The sequence below is a fragment of the Perca flavescens genome, chromosome 15 (genome assembly GCF_004354835.1).
Source record: "Perca flavescens isolate YP-PL-M2 chromosome 15, PFLA_1.0, whole genome shotgun sequence".
Taxonomy (NCBI): Eukaryota; Metazoa; Chordata; class Actinopteri; order Perciformes; family Percidae; genus Perca; species Perca flavescens.
In genome coordinates this window covers 6,696,983-6,718,652 of record NC_041345.1, presented here as the reverse complement: position 1 = coordinate 6,718,652, position 21,670 = coordinate 6,696,983, and the positions used below count along the sequence as shown (strand labels likewise).

Here is a 21,670-nt window from a genome sequence, read left to right as displayed (position 1 = left end):
TGACAACTTATCTCTTGAAGATGAAATGCTCAAGAGATATGAAGCTTGAAACTTTTTTTTCTCATCCCATTTGAATACAGTCACTCCATTGTCTACCTTCAGTAATGTTTGTGCAACCTGGCAGAATGATTAGAGTAGGTTGATAGCTCAAGGGAATACTAGCAGGGACAAGGAGTGTTGAAGACATACACAGCTCAGGCTAGCAGCTGCACTGCTGTCTGCTTCTTTTTACTGAACCGCTTCAATCATTTCTTGCTCGATTGTACTTTAGTACTTTAGTTAAAAAAGAAGAGCAGAGAGCGTCTTACCTAACAGAAGAACTCAAAAGAATGTATGCAGTAAATAGCATTAGCAACTCATTTGCTGAATGATTTATGGTGCAAAACTGGCCTGATAAATGGAACTCATGACACACCTACATAGATGAGCTAACCAGTTGCCCCATTCCTTTTATTCTTAACATTCATCTTCTGTTGAATCTAAAAAATTCACTTGACTAACAGATGAAAACATACTTGACACTACATATTTCAAGGATAGGTGCTGTTTGGGTGAAAGTACTTATAAAAATAAAAGTAGTTGAAACCATCACTGTGTCAATGAGTCCAAAAAAGTTACTGAATAGAGTCAACTTGTCAATTAAATTTTCAAACCTTTTTATTTATTTTTTTTTTACAAAGTTGACCCACTCCTGCCTTCTGTAGTCAGAAGTTAAGTAGAAGTTGGGTGTGGGAGGGTTTTTTCCCAGCTGGTCAGGGGATTCAAGCTATCAAACTTCCCCTGATGTCTCTGACCATTTTGCTGTTAGCATCACTTTGCTGCCATAGAAAATTGGGGACTACCTCTCCAGCTGCGGGTACTTCTCCCTGCTCACTGTTTCAGTGGTTAAAGTCAAGTTCCTGGCAACCCCTGTTGATCTTTTAATATTGGTAAGAGCGAAATTCATATCACCAGAAGGCCACATGTATGATTTACAGCTGTGAAAATAGAGTTGCCTCTAGGGAAACCTACTGTACTGAACGGGCTATTTAAATGAACAAAACCCCAAGTGTACTCAAGGATATGGGTCCAACCAGTTTCACACAAATTACATTAGTCACATACCGGTTGACAGATGGATTAGTCAGGATTCTTGAGAATAGAAATCAAGGAACCAGAGAGCAAAAATATTATTAAGTAGAAGGGACATGAGTGAGGAAGGGAAGTTCATCGGGGGCTTTATGTGACTGTGGTGTTATCAGTTTACGTGTAGAGCCAGTGACAGCATGGGATATTAAAACCAGTGGTTTCAAATCAGGTCACTATCAGTCTACATTTCATAAACAACAGTATAGTCAAATAGAACTCAACAGTAAAACCCATGACTACATTTATAAAGAACAGTTTATAATGAATTGAACACCTTTTAGTTGGTAAAAACTGGATAATTAGTGTTTTAGGAGTAGCACTACTGTACACCTTCAGGAAACAAGTTTTTTTTCAAAGTGGCCATATATTTATTTATTTTGCATCAAGGTTTTTCTAAAGACGATGAATCATTGTATGGTCAGGTATGGTGTCATTTCATCTGTAACGTAAAACAGAAGTACAGTGACCTACAAAAGAAAAAGTTTACTAATACTTTTGCATTAGTAATCGTGTGTGCGTTCAACATTTATTGCTTTAATCAGCGACTTTTTACAGCTTATTTGTGCATATGTAGAAGTTTTTTTAGTAGCTGAGAGGGAAGTTTGGCCTATTTGAGTTTTCTTAAGAATTTCACGAGTTGTTAAGCTAGATCTTTTGTTATGTCGATTCCCAGGAATTTGATGTCGTTGACGCTCTCCGCCGCATCCCCATTTATGTGGAGGAGGTATGTGTGGTCTTCCTGGATTTCCTAAAGTCAACAATGATCTCATGGTTTTTGTGGTTGTCAGGGCCAGATTATTGCGTCCCAACACCACCTACTTTTCTGTAGTGTGTCTCCTCATTGTCGTATAGAAGTCGCCCTATAGTGGTGTCCTCAGCAAACGTCACTATAGTGTTTGGTTTATGACCAAATACCTGCAAAGAATAATGATATTCCCATCGGACTCGGCTGTACTTTGTGTTTAGTGCTTGTTGTGGAAAATGTGTACTTCTGATCAATCTTTGATTAGGGCTGGGCGATAGCGAGGAAATCAGATATCACGATATTCTTGACCAAATACCTCTATCGATATTGCGGCGATATTCTAGGGTTGACAATTGGTGCTTTAATAAAATATCTTCACACTTAGATTTTAGATAAATAACCATCAGTAATGTGGACATAATGTTTAAGTGGGGAAAGGGTAAATAACAGAACAGCTAGAACAGTCTGGTAAGTTCAGAAAAGTACATCACTTTACTGTAATGTAGCCTTTAAAACCAGGAAAAGACAACACTTATGTCATATCACGATATTACGTTATCCAAAATCTAAGACGATATCTAGTCTCCTACCACGATATCGATATAAAATCGATATATTGCCCAGCTCTATCTTTGAGAAAAAACTTGATGAGCCTCAGTGTATATGTGTATGTATATGTCTATTCCATCTCAAATCTGACATCGGAGGAGATGTTAGTACAATATGTATGCATAGGGTGACCATATTTTGATTTCCAAAACAGAGGACACTCGACCCGGCCTCGAGACAAATTCAGACAGGCTTCTCAGAGGTTACTGAACATGCTTTATTATGCCTCAATGGTGCAAAAGTAACTTGTGCGTGTTTATGTGTGCGTCACAAAGCAGCCTCGCAGGAATTACGTCACACAACAAAGTACCGTAGTATTGTGTGCCAAGTGCCAGTCAATTTTCAAACAGTGAAAACTGGACATTTTCATGAATTTATAAAACCCCCTCCGGACCGTAAGTAAAAAGTGGACATGTCCGGGCAAAAGAGGACGTTTGGTCACCCTATGTATGCATGGACACAAACATACCAAAAACTTAAAGTAACACTACATTTGCCCCACTTTACACAGCACGTCCCACATCATACAGAATTGCGTATAATCACTGCACCAGGGAGGAGGCACAACAAGGTTGTGTAACCTTTGGTCCAGACATCATCAAGGTCCCCATCTTATCCTAACCTCGAGATACCCGGAGCCTCCTCACATAAAGCATGCAGAATGTGAAGGACTCTGAAGCTTTTCAAAATACCAAACCATGACACTGCACAAACCCTACATTTATCTATCTCTAAAACATTTCTACCACTGTGCTTAATAGCAAATGGTAGCATGCTAATGCACTAACTATGATAGTAAACAAGGTAAACGTGATACCTGAACCTAAAACTCAGCATGTTAACATTTAACATCATACAATTTGTTTTCTTAGCATGTTGATATTAGCATTTAGCATCACAGAAGGGCTAACGATGGATAGTCAAAGTGCCTCTGTGGCCCATCCGTAACACTGTAGGATAGGCCTGGCTCTGCAAAAAACTATTTTACATTCCTTACAGATCATTCTTAACAGATAATTCCTGTCCTAGCTGTAGACTCTTAGTCTTGTTATCTTGTGCAAACCTCATATTTCATGTTTTGAGTGCTAACAGGTGATGTTGTGTACAGATCGTAGACAGACCAGAGGCAGCTATTCAGCCATACCTCAACTTGATTTTCATAGCAGTAATTTACCGTCATGTCTGTCATCTCTTTCAGATAACAGTGACCTAATTGCCTGTATGGTGGTCAGTAAAGATGGCGGCCAGGCCCAGAGGTTCCTCGCTGTAGATGTGTACCAGATGAGTCTGGTCGAACCAGAAACCAAACGCCTTGGTTGGGGTGTAGTCAAGTTTGCCGGCCTTCTGCAAGTAAGAGAAAAGTGGCGTGTCCGTGCCTGTGTGGATGTGTCTTTGTACAGTACTAAAGCGTGAATGAAATGTTCAGTCATTAAAACCATTGATTTGTGTGCGTGTTCCTCCCTTTTCTTTTTTATTCCATCTTATTTTTAGACTTTCTCTACTTTCTTCTACCTTACACAAATGTTTTTTTGTTTATTTACCGGTCTCTGTTTTTATTGCCAATTCACCCAGTCACCACTGTATTATTTGAATTTTCAGTTTACATTGTTTCTTTTTTTTATCTTTGCCCATTGTTTTTTTCTGTCTTAAGTTTTCTATATTCCCCCTCTCACTTCCACCAAGTTGTCCCTGTTTCTCTTTTTTGGTTCTCTTTTTTTAGTCATCAGATGTTTATTTGTTGTTGCCTGAGCCCTTCGTGTCATTTTTCTCCAGAGAAATGCTAGAAATATGACACTGTACAGTGACGTACTTTATTTTGACTTTTGGGTTATTTTGATGACGGTAAGCATGTTAAGTCATGTAGCATGTATCAGTAGGGCCTTATCAGTGGAAGTGATATTGCATTTAATTTTTTTAACGCCATTCTGAAATGAATTGCAGAATATATCCAGTGTGCTGTTGTGAAACGGATATAGATAAAGTGTTATTACAATGTGTTGCCTGTATCTTTTGAATCTATATGATATAGTGTGTTTCCTTCCCTTTTCTACTAACTACTACTGTTTTTGGGTCTGAACCTATGTTCTGAACTTGTGAATGCAGCTATGGTCAAAGTGTATGTCCCATTTATCTGTCTCTCAACTCCCTTTCTATCCATTTTGATCCCATTCTGTTTTCCTCAACTTATTTTTTCAATTTCGTTTTTTGTGTTTGTTCTTTCTTGTTTTTGTGCGTCTTTTTTTGTCTGTCCTTGTCTCACTGTTTTCTTCTTATTGTCCCTCACTTTTTTATTCCCACTTCATCCATTTTCCTCTTTCTTTACCTCTTTCTCGCTCTCTCTCTTTCTCTCTCTCTTGCGGTATATTCTCTCTAACGCTTTACCCCACTCTTTGTTCTCTCTCTCTCCTTCTCCTCGCTCCCTCCCTCTCTCAACAGGACATGCAGGTGTCTGGCGTTGAGGACGACAGCAGAGCATTGAACATCGTCATCCATAAGCCCAGCTCCAACCCCCACGCCAAGCCCCTGCCCATCCTGCAGGCCAACTTCATCTTTGCCGACCACATCCGCTGCATCATCGCCAAGCAGAGGCTGGCCAAGGGTCGCATCCAGGCCCGACGAATGAAGATGCAGAGGATTGCAGGTGAGTAAGCCCTCTGCCCTTGCTCAATTGGTCAATGTGACCCTTTTCTCTTTGTATAGGACAGCAAATTTTACTCTGCCTCTGATTGGCTTGTACTCATTGCCTTCGGTTGGTTGGTTGGGTTGGTTAGGTTTAGGCATGGAAGTTTTTCAGAAGATAATCTGAAAGGACAGTACAGTTGATTTTTACAATAAAACCCATGAGATGTTATCCAGAGAGCTATGAGTGGAAATAAAACTCTTAAAAACAAGTACAAAGTACAAAATATAATTAGGGAGAATCGAATCAAGTCAATATTAATGTACGGCCACAGTTTAAAAGCTAGCACTGCTTCCAGCTAATGTTTCGCAAGGCTTCCACATCCTCAACAAAAGGATAAAGCCCACAGAAAATCAAGTGACCAATAATCTGTCTTCTCTAAGAGCTTCATAGTATCAGTCATTTCCCTGAATCTAGCAGTGTCCTTCTACTGTTGTCGCTCAATTGTAATGAATCAAGTAATAGTTTTTTTTTAATATTACTTCCTAATTCTCCAAGTCTTTTGTACTGTAAAGGCTCATGGATTTAGTCACTTGTACTTCCCCTCTGACTTGTCTGGTTCTTTAGAAGTACACTGAAAAGTAATAACAGAAATCTGAAATCTTGCCAATGCAGCAAAATACATTAAAGGAGGATGTGAACCCTGCCAAAATAGCCAATGTAGTCACAGTCAGATTGTCTCTCAGTGACTAAAGAGTAACACATAAAAAACAATTCTAGTGTTATTGAATCTTATCATAGTAACAAATACAGGGGATACCATTTTCCCCCAGGTTAGGCCGGTTACACACTGGACGCATCGCGCGAGCGTGTCAGCTGCGTGGCGTGTGCGTTTATTTTTCGGCTCCCATGTTAACAGGTTAGAGCTTACACACTGCCTGCGTGATACGCATGTCTCAGGCGCGCCGAAAACGCATGCCTGCTAGAAATAGAACCGACGCCTATTTTTCACGCGACACGCAAGCGTGTTGGATGCGTTTCCAGGCAAAATAGAATAGGAAAAGATGTTTATATGTCGTTTAGACACAAATACATATTAATAAATAACATGTTGATGTTTGAAAGTCTCTAGGTTTTGATATAAATGCAGATATAAATATAATTTAAAAAAATTTAAATCAATTTTCTAATATTGCACCTGTCAATACAGAACAAAATATTCTGTAGCCTATTTTGCCGTCAATACTGCCGACGTTGTCTTTGCTGTAATCAAGTCAGTATATATTTATGTTTAACATGGTATTTCATTTTATCAATGGGAAACATACATGTGTTCAGACAAGGCTAGCAGCAGCAGCAGCGCCGCGTCAGACACGTTTCTGGTGTGTAAAGACAGAAAAATCCACGCAACAGAGACGCCACGCTCACGCCACGCTCACGCCACGCATCCAGTGTGTAACCGTGCACTCCCAGTTTGAATTTAGTAAATTAGTAGTAGAAGTAAGTAATTAAGTAAGTAATTTCACATGAAGTCCCAAAGCTTGACATTATAAAGATGCTGTGTTCATGTCCCTCCTACACTCTACAGCTCTGTTGGACCTGCCTGTGCAGCCCAGTGCGACGGAGGTGTTGGGTTTCGGTCAGACAGCAAACGCTTCACCCAGCGGCCTGCCTTTCCGGTTCTACGAGCAGTCAAGACGGGGGCCCAACGACCCCACGGCAAATAGAGCAGTTTTTGCCTCTGTCGATAAAGTACCAGGTGACATACAGATAACCAGGTTCCACCGCCTACACACACTGCTTCAGCCTATACACTTCTTCAGAGATCCATACAGCAAAGTATATATCCAGTAGCAAAGTGCCTATAATCTCTAGATCTGAATGATCATACAAATGTCATAAAACAATAGCAGTAAACTCAGGCCCCTGGTTGGCACAGACTGGATACTTTATGAGAAATGTTATATATTAATAAAAGAACATCGGGTCATTAAAAATGTATTGGGACCTTTCAATTTGAGTCTTTGAGAAAACTTTTTTCAGTTGCCCTAATCTTCAAACAAAATGGTGATAGTATATTTAGTGTAGAAGTCTAACAGTAGGTCAACCTTGTTTCTACTAGGATAGTTGGGTTAGAGACTTTGTGAAGAAATAAGACTCCTGATAATACAGCTGAAAACTGTCCTGACCTTGTCCTATTTAAAATGGAAAGGTCCTGAAATCGAAATAATAGCAAGCTTCTTTTTTATTGACACTTTAAAGGTCAACAAAAGTCAACATGATTTCCCCTAGTTTTAATATGCTGTAGCTTTTCAGTGAATTGCAGTAATATTTTACTGTTCACTGTGTATATCTCTCTCTCAGAATTAAACAAAATTAAGAACACACATAAGCATACACGTGCACATATGCAAAAAAACTGCACCTGACACATAAGTTTCTTGCTGTAGGCCCATGTGTGTGTATATATACTGTGTGCCACACAATAGTTCAGACTCTCAACTTGTTTCATTGGGGCTAGATATGGTCAGGTGAAATTGTTTCCCAGCCATGGCATCACATGACTGTATTGTCTGTGCGTGTGTGTCTATGTTCAGGTTTTGCAGTGGCTCACTGTGTGTCGCAGCACAGTCCCTCGCCCCTCTCCTCCCCCTCGCCTCCCTCCAGTGGGAGTGGGAGCACAGGAAGATGTGACTCTGTTACTGCGAGCACTATATCAGCTCAGAGCCCCACAGGTAGCTCACACACAGTACATCCACCTTTCCTACATACGATCTCACACGAATAAAGAGGCACATATGAGGCAAGGTGCAGATTATTGACTATATAATAATATAATGTAATTATGGAGCTGAGGTGTGGTCAACACAGTATATCTGCGCTATACAGCACACGCATATCTCCTGTGAGTATTGGGTGTAACCATGGTACATATTTGCACACACCACAAAAAACATGATAGTTTGCATTAGTGTCAGTTGAGCTGATGGTAGATACCAAGTAGTACAGGGACACACGGGGCACATAAGCAGAAAATCAACATTAACAAAGCAGGACAAACATTTTTGAACAATGAGATTTTAGATAAATAATCATCAGTAATGTGGATATAATGACTGAGTGGGTAAAGGCAAATAATAGAACAGCTAGAACAGTCTGGTAAGTTCAGAAAATGACATAATTTTACTGTAATGCAGCCTTTAAAATATTAGACAATAATAGACAACATGTGCCATATTACAATATAGGGCTGTGCAATTAATCGAAATGTAATGGTGATTATGATTTCGGCTCCCAATGATCACAAAAACCGAATAATCGAGAAAAACTATTATTTAACTCATTACGTTTTGCAAGTAAACTGAAAAAATAAAGTTTAAATAGGAAAAGTATTAAGGCAAATTTCACAGTTGTATGTGTTTTGTTTTTTTTAACAGTTGATTTATTTAACTTTTTCCACTGTTTTTTAAGTTCAATAATTGCAACATATTTCCAGAAGTCAACGAGTAATCGTGTTAAATTATCGTCATTTCAATATTGATCGAAATAATCGTGATTATATTTTTTTCCATAATCAAGCAGCCCTATTACAATATCCAAAATATAAGACGATATCTTGTCTCAAATCACGATATCGATATAATATCGATATATTGCCCAGCTCTATCTTCCTCGGAGTTCACCTGCCTCACTCTTTCCTCTGCTCTCCTCTAGATGATGGTACGTTTTTGGACCACACCCCAGCCTCCTCCTCTGGCGGAGAAGGGGAAGGAGTAGGTGGAGAAGTACTGCTTGTCGCCTCTACTCCCCCGCCCCCAGTCCCGGCTCCGGCCCTGGCCCCCAGCCTCACCCCGGCGTCCCAGCCCAACATCTCCCTCCTCACAGACAACAACGCAGAGACACTCAGCGTGGAGTCGCTCACGCTGCTGCCCCCAGCAGGCTCACCACACCTGCACCCCTGTGCCAGCCACATTCCCACTGCGCTCTCCCTCCAGAGACCAGACGCCTCCATCGCAGAGGAGGAGGAGGAGGAGGAAGAGGGGGATAGGAAAGACAAGCAAAGAGAAGAGGAGGAGCAGCAAGAGGAAGAGGGGTCGCCGATGGATGACACAGAGACAGATGCGACGGTAAAAGAGGAAACCACGACAACGGAGTTGGTCACCCCCACTGACGAGGACCCAGAGGGAGTAGATAAGCCAGAAGGTAAAGACACACCTCTAGAGGTGAATATAGACCAACTCTCTGCTGCAGAGCTGCAAGAAAGAGACGACTCAGAGTATGTAGAGAACACAGAAGATACAGAGGTGCACTCTGACACACAAGACTCGCCTGAACTGGATTAAGCAACACACACTCAGTCATCTTCATGCATTTAAACTTGTCTCGAAGAGGACAGTGAAGTGTGATAGTGAATCTATCCAGCTTGACTGCAGTATATTTTTGTGTTGAGACCTGTAGATTAGGATAGGATTTTGGAGGAATCTCAAAATTTGAGTTTCACATGATGGAAGACTTTTTTTTCTTTTTTCTTTTTTTTTTTCTCAAAGAGAACTGAGGATGAGACACTGGTCGAACTCGAGGAAGGCTTGAAGCACATTTGGGTTTCTGTGTTTATCCGGTTGTGTTTTAAGCAAGCGTGTGTGAAGGCGCGCAACCAGCAACATTTTGTACTCATGCTGATCGATTGTTTGTTCAGCTCAAAGAAACACACATAACGCCACATGCTGCTGTCGTGAGCTCTTTATCCACTTTAAAAAGACCTGCTCTGTTTTTGTGTCTTATGTTCACCGCTAATGTTTTGTGGTGGCTGTGGTCACTTCTACGCTAACACACACACACACACTATACATACAGTCTACACAGAGTCAGCTGCACTTGCCTTTTAACCGCTGCATGTCAGACACGTTAGCAGTTACTGCCACCTAGAACTGCGTGTGTGTGTGTGTGTGCGTGTGCGTGTGCGTGCACGCGGGTGCGCTACATGTTGTTAAGTTGTTATTGTTCCAGGTGTAAAGTAGTGATCCATTCATCTACTAACTGGTGTCTATTATAGAAAATGTATTCCATCATCTGCAGCATCTTGAGCAAGGAGGGAGCAGGTCTCATACTGTAAACAATAATTTGATGTTAACGTGACGTCGTAGCTGTTGTGCCCTGCTTGTAAACATTTTGATTGATACATCTTGGGATGCGAGGTGTGTGAAAGCAGCTCTTTGCTTGTCATCACAGCCAGCAGTTGGTTTCCATCATAGTTCATATTAATCTCTTGGGCTGACCGTTTTGTACGGGTTGCTTGAGTGCAGTGTAACAAAGCATCCCCCCAGATATGCAACAGTATTTACCAAACCGTGACCTCGTTGGATTTGCTTTTATTTTCAACTTCCATTCTAGATCACTAACTTCCATCCCATATCCATACTGTAGATCCTAGCCTGCAGGGATTAGATAATGTGCGTTCGTTCAGAGAGGCGATTCACCAATCAGCAACCTGACTAACAGAATAATTGATCTGAAAGATCTGAATGGAGCTGAATAAGTGGTACACTAGTTATACATAATGGATAGCAGTTCACTGAGTAATAGTAAATAATTCACAGAGTCCATGCAGGCTTTCATTCAGTCTCCACATAAAGAGTTTCAGTCTGTAGCGACACAGGTGAACTACTATTTTAGTCATTGAAAAGCGGAGTATCCTTTTGATGTATTTAGGAATATAAAAATTAATTTGCTTGGTTAAATGAAACTCTGACAGCCTCATAGAGGGATACAGTATAATAGATATCAGGGATGTTGGACATGCCGACTTCAAAGAGTCATGGGACAACGTTTGAAATAACCTCTGCGTTTTTAGTTCCGCACACTGCCACAACAACACTGCGTTGAATGTATCTGCTGGTTGCCCCTCAGGCACTGACCTGAGCTCAGTTTAACTCTCCATGTTTCTGGGAATAGGCTTAAATAGATATGTCTCGTTCCATTTACCTCGGAGGTCAGAGGTCGGAACTGGGAGTGCCGTCACACCCGAGTTGATTTGTGTTCTAGTAACGACTCGTAAAAACCATTCTATCTAACGGGTTGATAACAATCCATTATGCTGTATTTTGCGCGTACAAATGCCGTAGCAACATGTCCACAGATGGAAGATGGACAGTACTGTGTCCACGACTGATTTAATGAGACACAAATAAGACAGAAGTGCTAACAAACGGTATATTGATAAAGCTTTCACTACTGATGATGCTCGGAGCAGCCATGCTGACTCGTGATGTCGGGGGTTCACAGGGTTCTCCAGACTCTCCGAGTGGGAAATCCGACTTTCAGGGGGCGTTCCGATTGCCGTGTCCGACTGGGAACTCCGAAACTTTGACTTCCCAGTTCAACTGGAACGCACCAAAAACATGCTCTGAAAACTCAGATTACTGTTGGGTTCATCCTGTCTATAATTTGATGAACTGTCTGTCAAAACACGATGCTGAGAACGATGTGGGACATTTGTTTTAATAATATTGGTAAACCATATAATACCCGTTCTCCAGGAAAGACGAGTAGGAGTATCATTTTGATTTTACCCCCCCAAAAAAACCTAAAGCACAGTGTTGCAAAGTTGCATTGTCCTCTCAAAGTGGGCACAAACCGTGGTCCCCGTCACTACCCGGTGTGAGTCGAGGGCAGATGTGAGTCGCGCGCGCTCAGGTTTAAACGGTTTACGGCACAACGCCAAGGGATCCGGCAAAAGGTTGTAGCTACCTATGGTCGTTTGATTGCTAACATTAGCTCAAAACGCCATTCAAGTGACAGCCTTTGTTGTGTTTGATTGCTAACTTGTAGCTGGCAGAGAACAAACTTCGTCATATGGGTCCATTTTTTATTGCATTGACGTTACAGAAGTCTCCCGTTAGCAGGTTCTTGTAGGCTATTTCTGCCTCTAATCTAGAGCTGACATCAGGGATCATGCTGCGAAAATGTGATGCCTTACGCTAAATAATCAATTACTGCTATGTAATGTACCTATCTCATTCTTCTGTGGCTAACCGCAAAACGGATCTGAGCGAAATCTGTCGTCGTCTGTCGCATGCGCAACTCACATCTGCACTCGACTCACATCGGGTAGTGACAGTCCCCAAGAAACAAAAGCACTCGTGGAAAAACCAACATTCATTTCTTCAGATGTTGTTTTAAAGCAACTGTCCACACCGTAGTTCCAATGAGACAACCTGTAGGGGGGACTGAAGCGGGAAAAGTTACATAGTGTTCCTTTAAAGGTCCCATGGCATGAAAATGTCACTTTATGGAGGTTTTTTAACATTAATATGAGTTCCCCCAGCCTGCCTATGGTCCCCCAGTGGCTAGAAATGGTGATAGGTGTAAACCGAGCCCTGGGTATCCTGCTCTGCCTTTGAGAAAATGAAAGCTCAGATGGGCCGATCTGGAATCTTCTCCTTATGAGGTCATAAGGAGCAAGGTCACCTCCCCTTTCTCTGCTTTGCCCGCCCAGAGAATTTGGCCCACCCATGAGAGAGAGAGAGAGACATCATGGCTTGCAAACAAGCAAAGTGGCAGTTGGTCAAGGCTACCCCCCCTCCTCCTCCTCCTCCTCCTCCTCCTCAATAGCTACAGACAGAAATGGTACATCCTAAGGAAAGCTCATTGTGGGACTGGCTCTAGTGGCTGTAATTCTGCACCAAGGCTGAATTTCGGCAAAGAGACTCCAGATACAGTATTAGGGGACCACTAAGGCCTATATAAAAGCATACAAAAAGCAGCATGCCATGGGACATTTAAGGTCAGTGTAGAGGGGCTAACCCCTCCTCCTTTAACCAGCTGCATAAAGCTTTACTACTGCAATAATCTAAAGAGCTAACCAGTGAGGGGGAAAGATGAATGTAACAAACTTATTTCTGGGTGTTAGTTGATCGTTTTGAATGGGATCAGTGTATTTCTCTTTATTTTTTTTTCTCCATTAATTAATTAATGACTTGATATGTAAATCTTAGGAACAAAAGCAACGTCACCAGTTCTTTGGAACATATTCTATCACCTCATCCTTTTATTAACTCCTTCCTCTTTTCTCTTTCGCCTTTGCTTTCCTGCTCTTTTCTATGCCGTTATCTTACAGCTGAAGACTCAATGGGGATCTTTTTTTTTCTTTTTCTTTTTAACTCAGTTCAGTCATCAAAAAGTTTATGAAGGTGACATTCAGAGCAATACTTTTCTTTTTGAGTCTGTCTCTTTCCATCTTGCTACTGTAAATAGACGAATGATGGTGATCACTGGTGTGATGACATGACGTGTGACGCTTCCATTATTGTCTCTGATTGTAGTGTGTGTGTATGTAATATTTGTACGCTCTGTAAATGCTTTTTTGCTTTTAAACTTGTAATTATTGTTAATGAACTAAAACAGAGAATAAATAAAGAACTGCAATAAATGATTCTACTTAACAACAGTGAGGCCGCTGCATGAGTGTTGTTGCGTTTGCAGACGTGTTTTTTTTTTTTTTTTTTTTTTTTTTTTTTTTCCACTGCTCTCTTGCTCATGTTTTTTTTCCCCCTCCTCCTTCTTCTTCACAGTAGTAACAGCAGAGGAGGTTCTCCTTAGCGTTTGAGCAAGACAACCACAGGAAATATTAAAAGAACTGCCAACCCCAGGAACACACACACACACACACGTGTATACTATATGACTGTGTGTGTGTGTGTGTGTGTGTGTGTGTGTGTATGTGATGGCATTACCTTTACACTTTCTACCTTTGTGATGTGTTACTGTGGCTGCTGCAGGAGCCCTCAGTCATCTCCTCTGTCATCTTGTGGTCTGTATGTGTTGCTTTTATCGCGGTTCCTCTCTTCAGGGAAGTCTGGTTATGTGTGCGTAAACATTTGAATGGGTTCCTGGTACTGCAACGATACTAAAACGTGTGTGTGTGTGTGTGTGTGTGTGTGTGTGTGTGTGTGTGTGTGTGTGTGTGTGTGTGTGTGTGTGTGTGTGTGTGTGTGTGTGTGTGTGTGTGTGTGTGTGTGTGTGTGTGTGTGTGTGTGTGTGTGTGTGTGTGTGTGTGTGTGTGTGTGTGTGTGTGTGTGTGTGTGTGTGTGTGTGTGTGTGTGTGTGTGTGTGTGTGTGTGTGTGTGTGTGTGTGTGTGTGTGCGTGTGTGTGTTTGTGTGTGTGTTTTTTCTCTGTATTAAACCACGATCACAGCTTTCAATAAAAGTTTTGACTGTAGAGATCTTGGACAGATTTGAAGGGGTGCAGTTGTGCTGTTCAAATCTGCACGCCCCCGAGTTTAAAACTAGATGGCACTTTTACACATGCCAGTTCTGAGTATTAGCAGTTAACCAAAGATCAATAACCTGTACATCCCCTCTCTGTGGTTTCCTAAGAGTGAAGTCCTCCTAGCTTCTGATTGGTTAGTTGTGTTGCATGAGCGGGGAGAACAGTAGGCTTTTTCTTAGGATGGCCAAGACATGATCCGCCCTACTTTGCCTCTGATTTGCTAGTACTCGTTGCCTTCGTTGGTTGGGTGGGCTGGGTTAGGTTAGGTAATGGCATGAGGAGTAAGATTGGTTATGGTTAGGGTAAGAAGAACAGGGTAAACCAATCAGAGGCAGAGTAGGGTGGGTCATACCTTCACCATGCCTCGAAAAAAGAAATATTGCCAACAGTAAAGTGCTGCTTCAGAAAGTTATCCGTCTCATCCTGCAGTTTCTTCTCATTCAAAATGATCAAACCCTCACTTAACATATTTTTAAGGCCTCTATGCCAAAGTTTATACCAGCCGGCAAAAAATGTGCTTACTTTTGCACAAAGACTGGAGTTGGCGGGGGCAACAAGAATAGAAAGTTACTGCACCAAGCTGCGAAGTATAACCCCTCGTAAAAGTACAGCCTGTCCATTTTACAATATTTTTTTTATATGGATGAAGTAAATGAGACCTACCATGTTAATAAGTAAGCGTTGGAGGTGCTTTTAAGCAGATTTTGTTACCTTTGGACGGAGCCAGGCTAGTGGTTTCCCTTTGTTTCCAGACGTCATGCTAACCTAAGCCAACCTACGTCTGGCCGACTCTCCCAACGCCATCGTTGCTGTGACAACGTTTGATTATAGAAGTTGGGGAATTCTTGGAGCCGTGGTCTAGCTGCTGTTTGAAGAACTACTACATTACACATCCACACTGGATTTAGTTGAAGCTTGTCTGTTGTATTGTGACATGTACATGTACATGTACATGTACATTCTTTGGAAGTTCTTTCTTTTGAGGAAGTGTTGAAACTCATTCTTCTAATCTGATGACCAACATTTCCACTAAGCTTCCTGCTTATCAGTTGTCATCATACTGGGAATTCTGACATCTCCCACTAACCAGAATTGGTGGGTTAAAAAAAAAATCCAGTAGAAAAGCCTGAATAAACCATGGAAACTGGTGACTAACTCAGGAATTGGTGTTTGGTCATAGGAAAGCCTTGTCCAAGACAATACAAGATCAGGGAGGCTAGGATAACTATATATAAGAAGCTCATAGCCTTTATTCTTTATTCACGTCGAATGTCAAGCTAAACTTTTGAAAGAACACCACCATTATTCTTTCTCACTTTGTGTGTGTGAATGTGTGTGTTTAAAGGACAGAAAACTCCAAGCAGAGGGCTCCACAGAAATCAGCTGATAAGCACACAATCACAGAACACCTCACTTCACCTTTCACTTCTCAAAATAGTCGGGAATGTCCTGAAAACTGAGAAGCTATGAATGAAACTGCTACATATGATTCACCCGCCACCCCACAATTTGTGCTTAAACCAATGATCTCATTTTCTAGGTAAAGCTCCAGAAAGTTGAGGATTGAAAACTCGCACGCCTATAAAAGAAATTAAGATATTGCAATCACAGTGTGTATATCACTGACTCGTGTTCCTGTGTGTGTGTGTGTGTGTGTGTGAGTGAGAGAGAGAGAGAGAGAGTGAAAGATGTGTGGCTACATTTGTCTAGACCCAAGAGGATCAAAGAAAAATCCCCGAAAAAAGGGGTTAAGGTTTGGTTTTAGCGTTGGAGTTCTGGTTAGGTATGAGGAAGGGTTACTACCTCAAGTTAGAAATGATAACTGTACACTACACTGTCTAAAAAAAAAAAAAAAGTGACATACTCTCGCAAACGTCATGAAATGGCAAACTTTAAGCTAACGATTCTGCTTTCTAAAGATACATCTAGCTTACTGCACCCACACGTTCTGTAAAACATGTTCTATTTTTAACATTGACGTGACTTTTAAGGAGTTTTACCTTTACTGTTACAAACTTGGCTTTCAGTATAACTAAATCAACCCTGCAAATAGTAAAGCATTGGGGCAGTAAAGTATGCAAGGTGACAATTTTAGGACATTATTTTTTGGGAACAGACTTTCTTCCTGTGTGTGTCAAGGAATTAAGTGTTCCGCAACAATGACATGAAAACACGATGACATTTGCAGCAACAGTTGAACTTTTATACTTGTGGTTCCAAGAAGAAGAAAGTTACATCAATTTGTGCTGCAACTCTACAACAGTTTGGATGAACGGCTCGGTGTAAGAATGTGTAACAAGTGTGTAGGGGGTTCCTGTTTAAATACTGCCTCTGATTTGTGCCACAGGCCAGTCCAACCGTTTAAGCATAGCTCCATTTCTAAAGGACAATAGTCTCAATGGAAGCATTCAGCTCGGCCTTTGCTCCAATGTGACTGCAAATATATCGTTTGTCAAATGTGAGTCATACATTTAAAGCAAGTACACCCACTTGGATCAGTGTTGCCTCATCCATTGAAGAAAGGTGATATTTCAGCCAGTGCGTAGTGAACAATGGCATTCCTTGTTTAAAAGTCATCTTTGTGCACCAGGTCAGAAAGGCTTTCAAGTCAAGTATTTTGACACCCCCTTGTATGTCTTTCCACCTGCTTTCTTGTATTATTTTCTAGTATTTGAATATGTGCTACGTACGAAACGTTAATCCTAACTCTAAAAATGAAATGCTAACTGTAACTTTAACCGTGACCTTGATCTAACAGGTCTCTGTCAAACCACTAACACCCCCCCAAAATTTCCCACTTCCTCCTGAGAAAATTTTTATCTGCGCTGGGCCCTTATTAGGTTAAAAGTACTACACACACACACACACACACACACACACAGACAAAATCACACGTCACCTCTGCCCCTGTTTCTGGTAAGTGTGTGTGTCTAAGCATAACAGTCCAATTACTACCAATGTGACCCCACCCACTTGTCACTTTCACCTACACAGATGATTCACTGTGGTGACAATACTGTACATTAATGTCACACTTCCTGTCTGTCTGTCTGTCTGTCTGTCTGTAACACAGCGAGGACAAAGTATGTATGACTGTGTGTGTGTGCGTGTGTGTGTTTGTCCCTCCCTCCTCCTCCACCCCTTCTGACTCCTACCTGTCCATGCACATGACATGAAGTAACAGTCAAACAGTCAAAAAGTAACTGAAAATCGAGCAAGGTTGGTTTAAATACGTTTTTATTTCAAATATAATAGCAAATAGAAAATATAAAATATAAAAAAATATTCTCGTATTATCTGATTCAGTAAATACAAACTGGTTACACTTTACTTGAAGGTTATCTACGTAAGAGTGACATGACGCTGTCATGAACGTGTCACCAACAAGTCCTAAACGTTTATGACATAACGCTTCTGTCATCAAGTGTCATTTGTTTTTTGTTTTTTTTGTCATGACGGGTTAGAGTTAGGGTTAGGGTTCATGTGTCATGACTACGTCATGTGTTCATGACAGTGTCATGTCGCCCTTATGTAGATACCTTCAAGTAAAGGGTTACCGACAAACTTATTCTCTGCCTGGCAGAGATAGTGGAGTAAGAGGCGATGCGCCTCCACGTACAGTACAAGTTAGCACCAGACCTCGGGACCCCAACACCCTCTGACATCTTCTACGATATTCCACCGCGTACGGGCAGCCGTGACAGCAGATTTTTTTAAAAAAGATATCAAGTGGTATTTGAGCCATCGGTGCTGGCCAACATTCGTGTGCGATGTAAACATTTAACAACATTATTAGAGTATTAAAGTCTGCTACAAAAGTCAATCCGACTGGCACCGCGGCCCGTACCCTCCCACAAGTCCACTCTGTTGATGCTCTTAAAGTCCACAATATCTTTTTGGGGTCTCTCAACAGAGAGACCCTACAGTTTGTTGACCCCGCCAGGTCTTTTATCTGTGTAATAGCTCTACTGTGGCTGTAGATTTCTCTTAATGCAGCTTTTTCCAACTTTTCACGCTTCCTCATGACCAGAAGGCGCTCCGTCCGTGTGCAAGTCGAGCTTCCGGAGGTAATGTATGTTGAAATGTCGTGCCCGGGCCCGCTGAGCACCGCCTGTGCTCGACTGTGGTCGTAATGTCTCTTGCGGAACATTTTGCAGCTTTTTAGCTCAAAACGGGGAGACGCAGGCTTGACCTCCAGCACGTGATGGGCAGGTTTTACCAAACGCTCCTCCGGTTTACCGGTACTTGGTAAAAACTGCCTTCTTGAAATGAAAAATAATACCATCAACAGTTTATACGGCAAGCTGCTCATAGTTTGTAAGGGAATTCCAACAGGAAGTCTTGGACAACATGGGTGAGCGGCAGCTCCGCCACGCGGCTCCCGTCGCCACACAGCTCCATGATGCGCTTCCTGCACAGCTCCTGCAGCGTCGGCTTCCATTTCCTGTACGGGACGCTCAGGCTCTTCTTGGGAGAATTGACGTAATGCTCCAAGAGGGCGAAGAGCGTCGGAAAGGAGCGCTCGATGCCCGCCAGTGAGAACTTCTGTCGCTTGTAGTCAATGCGCACGCTGACCGGGCCGCTCTTGCCGTGGTAGGACAGCGTGAAGAAGACGTCTTTCTGCCGGCTGTCGCGGATGAGGAAGCTGCCCAGCGGCGCGTCCCGCAGCATGCGATGGGCGTCCTCCACTCCCAGAGGACCCCAGTAGAAGGCGCTGAGCTCGAGCTTTGCCGCCGTGTCCGTGATGACCTTGCAGTCCTCCTTGCATGAGAACGTGGGGAAGTGGGTCAGGTACACCGGCGACCTGGGGTTCAGATTTAGAGCGGCCTGACGCTGGAGCTGCCTAGCCAGCGGAGAAGACGAGGAGGAGGAGGACAGGGATGACGACGACGCGGATGACGACGGTGACGACGACGAGCTTGACAACTGGGTCTTGTCATGGCCTTCCACTGTGCTGTCGGCTACCATCCTACAGGGGAGAGAGGCCCCAGACCCTCTCCCATCTCTGACCACCACACTGACATCCTGAGAGAGACAAGACAAGACAGAAAGAGTTATTATCAAAACAGTAATGGATTACTTAAGTAAAGCAAATAAAAAAAAAATAAATAAATAAAAAAAACTACAACCCGGTTAAACCAAAATCAGTTAAGAGTTACAGCTTTCTGACAAAATGGTCAGGACAGCGGCGGTGAATCTCATCATGCCCAAGAGCAACGCACAACCCCTTAAATGACCATTTAAGACCCTAAAGCTCTAAAAAAGGAGAAAGATTTGTAATATTGAAACGCGTGTGTGGGGGTGTGTGGGGGGGTATACACAGTTCAGTGACTGTCTCGGGGTTTAGGTTAGATATTAATTGGAGTTTCCATGGAACTTTGTTTGACATGACTGTAATCTGCGGTTAGGCCAAAATACAGCTGTATACACACACACACACACACACACACACACACACACACACACACACACACACACACACACACACACACACACACACACACACACACACACACACACACACACACACACACACACACACACACACACACACACACACAGCAGTATTTATGCTGTATCATTTCTGCCTCAATGACTGAAATACCTGGTTGAAATCAAACTTTTCCAAGCCAATGACAAATAAATAACTAAATTTAATGTATACACTGCGAACTGAAAGTAGTATTTGGGTTTTTTTTCTTCTTTTTTCTCATAAAGCATGAGGGGATACATATCTTATAATACTCAACAGCTGAGTACAATTGATACATTGTCCGTGCCCTAAGCTCTCATCATCACATACCAGCAGGCCTATCCTTGTATCACTCTTCCTGCCTACTTCAAACGTTCAATGTGAATGACTTTGCATTTGAGTTAACTTTTAACTTACCCCCACCCCCCACTCCCCCCCCCCCCTCCCCCAGGCGGTGATGTGTTTTGTAATTTGAGGACTGTTTCAATGTCAGGCACATTACCAACAGCCATGGAGATGGATCACATTCAAAGAATAGTCATTTAGAAGAAAAAAAAAAAGAAAAGGAAAAAAAGAGCTGTGGAGTTAGCCTACGTGTTTCTCTTGGTATTTAATTGTTGTGGCCTCGTAAAGTTTTCCAGTTTCCACTGCATGCTGCAGTTAACATCTGGACAGTGGGGATCGAACAAACAATGGGAAAACTCCAGCATGCATTTCCTTTCCTAAAAAAAAAGTCCGTGCACTCAGAGGCACGAGTTTAACATTTAACTCCCTTATGCTTCCAATGCACAAGGCCCAGGAAAAAAAAAAAAGAAGAAAAAAACCCAGCCATGAATCCAAACCCCCCAACAGCAGCCCAGCCTACAGCATAACTCCAGCTGGAGAAGTCTTACCGTTGTGTTCTAACGACAGCGGTTGTTTAAAGATCCGTTGTGCAAACACCGCGATCAGTGAGCTCGGTTAAAGTCCTGCAGGTAATCCGAGACGCAGCGCGGTGATATGGGGGAGATAGGGGGGACAACCATCGATTTGACAGCTCATAAGCAAAACTCAGTCGACCTGCTGGCTGCGATTCCCACCCGTCAAATCATTCTCTCTCCCGTGTGTGTGCGCTGGCGTGGTAAACACTCGGTGACTTTATAGCGTTATGGCTCCTCCCTGGGTTGTGCTTCCTCTAAGAGCGGCGCTTAGCGGCAGCAGCCGGTTTCTCTGAAACACAACCGAAAGTGAAACTGAGCTCAGAGCAGCCCCTATGTGCTCTTTCACTTCATTTGAACGCAGTTTATTATTTCGAGAATTTCGAGAAAACCGCAAAAGCCACATGACAGTAGGACGTTTACAGAAAGACAGGTGACGGATCCGATTAATGCATTTACATGGCTGGGCGCTCACATAGCGGTGTTTTAGGAGAGGATTTTAATGATGGCGTTGTATAGTCAGTTCTCTCTATCTCTCTCTCTCTCTGTCTCTCTCTCTCTCTCTCTGTCTCTCTCTATGTGTTTTTCATAAGAATTGTTGATTCATTATTCGTTCTCATTAATGTAGGCCTATAATTAAACATTCCTACGTCAAAACAGCAGTCATTTCAAAAGAGCACAGGATGTGCTCAGTTTATCATGTGGGCTGTACCCTGTCTGGTATAAGTCAAATGACATATCACGTTGAATGTCTTTCACGTCTGGTGTTTGCATTACACTTTCAGTTGATAGTTCAAGCTGCTTCTGCAGATGTTCCTGATAAAAATCAGGTGCATCTTTTTTTTTCTTCTTCTTCTTTTAACCTTTGCCCAACATGGTAAGTTCCATTATGATAATGATCCCTGCAATC

The 21,670-nt window shown here is 42.3% G+C and overlaps 2 protein-coding genes across 3 annotated transcripts in view; one reads left to right on the top strand and one right to left on the bottom strand.

Moving 5' to 3' along the window:
• clec16a (C-type lectin domain containing 16A) overlaps window positions 1–10,419 on the top strand; it is a 47,333-nt gene extending 36,914 nt beyond the window's left edge. For both annotated transcript variants that reach the window (XM_028598709.1, XM_028598708.1), the window contains 5 exons: window positions 3,681–3,832; window positions 4,919–5,123; window positions 6,691–6,861; window positions 7,700–7,837; window positions 8,817–10,419. In XM_028598709.1, coding sequence (XP_028454510.1) covers window positions 3,681–3,832; window positions 4,919–5,123; window positions 6,691–6,861; window positions 7,700–7,837; window positions 8,817–9,445 — 1,295 coding nt within the window. In that variant the 3' untranslated portion in view covers window positions 9,446–10,419. The remainder of the gene's footprint in view (window positions 1–3,680; window positions 3,833–4,918; window positions 5,124–6,690; window positions 6,862–7,699; window positions 7,838–8,816) is intronic.
• Window positions 10,420–17,811: 7,392 nt separating this feature from the next.
• socs1a (suppressor of cytokine signaling 1a) lies at window positions 17,812–20,855 on the bottom strand. The gene is made up of 2 exons (XM_028599838.1): window positions 20,737–20,855; window positions 17,812–19,395 (listed from the first exon to the last, which is right to left on the bottom strand). Exon 2 carries the CDS (start codon window positions 19,336–19,338, stop codon window positions 18,679–18,681), a length of 660 nt encoding a protein of 219 aa, XP_028455639.1. The 5' UTR covers window positions 19,339–19,395; window positions 20,737–20,855; the 3' UTR covers window positions 17,812–18,678.
• Window positions 20,856–21,670: the final 815 nt, after the last annotated feature.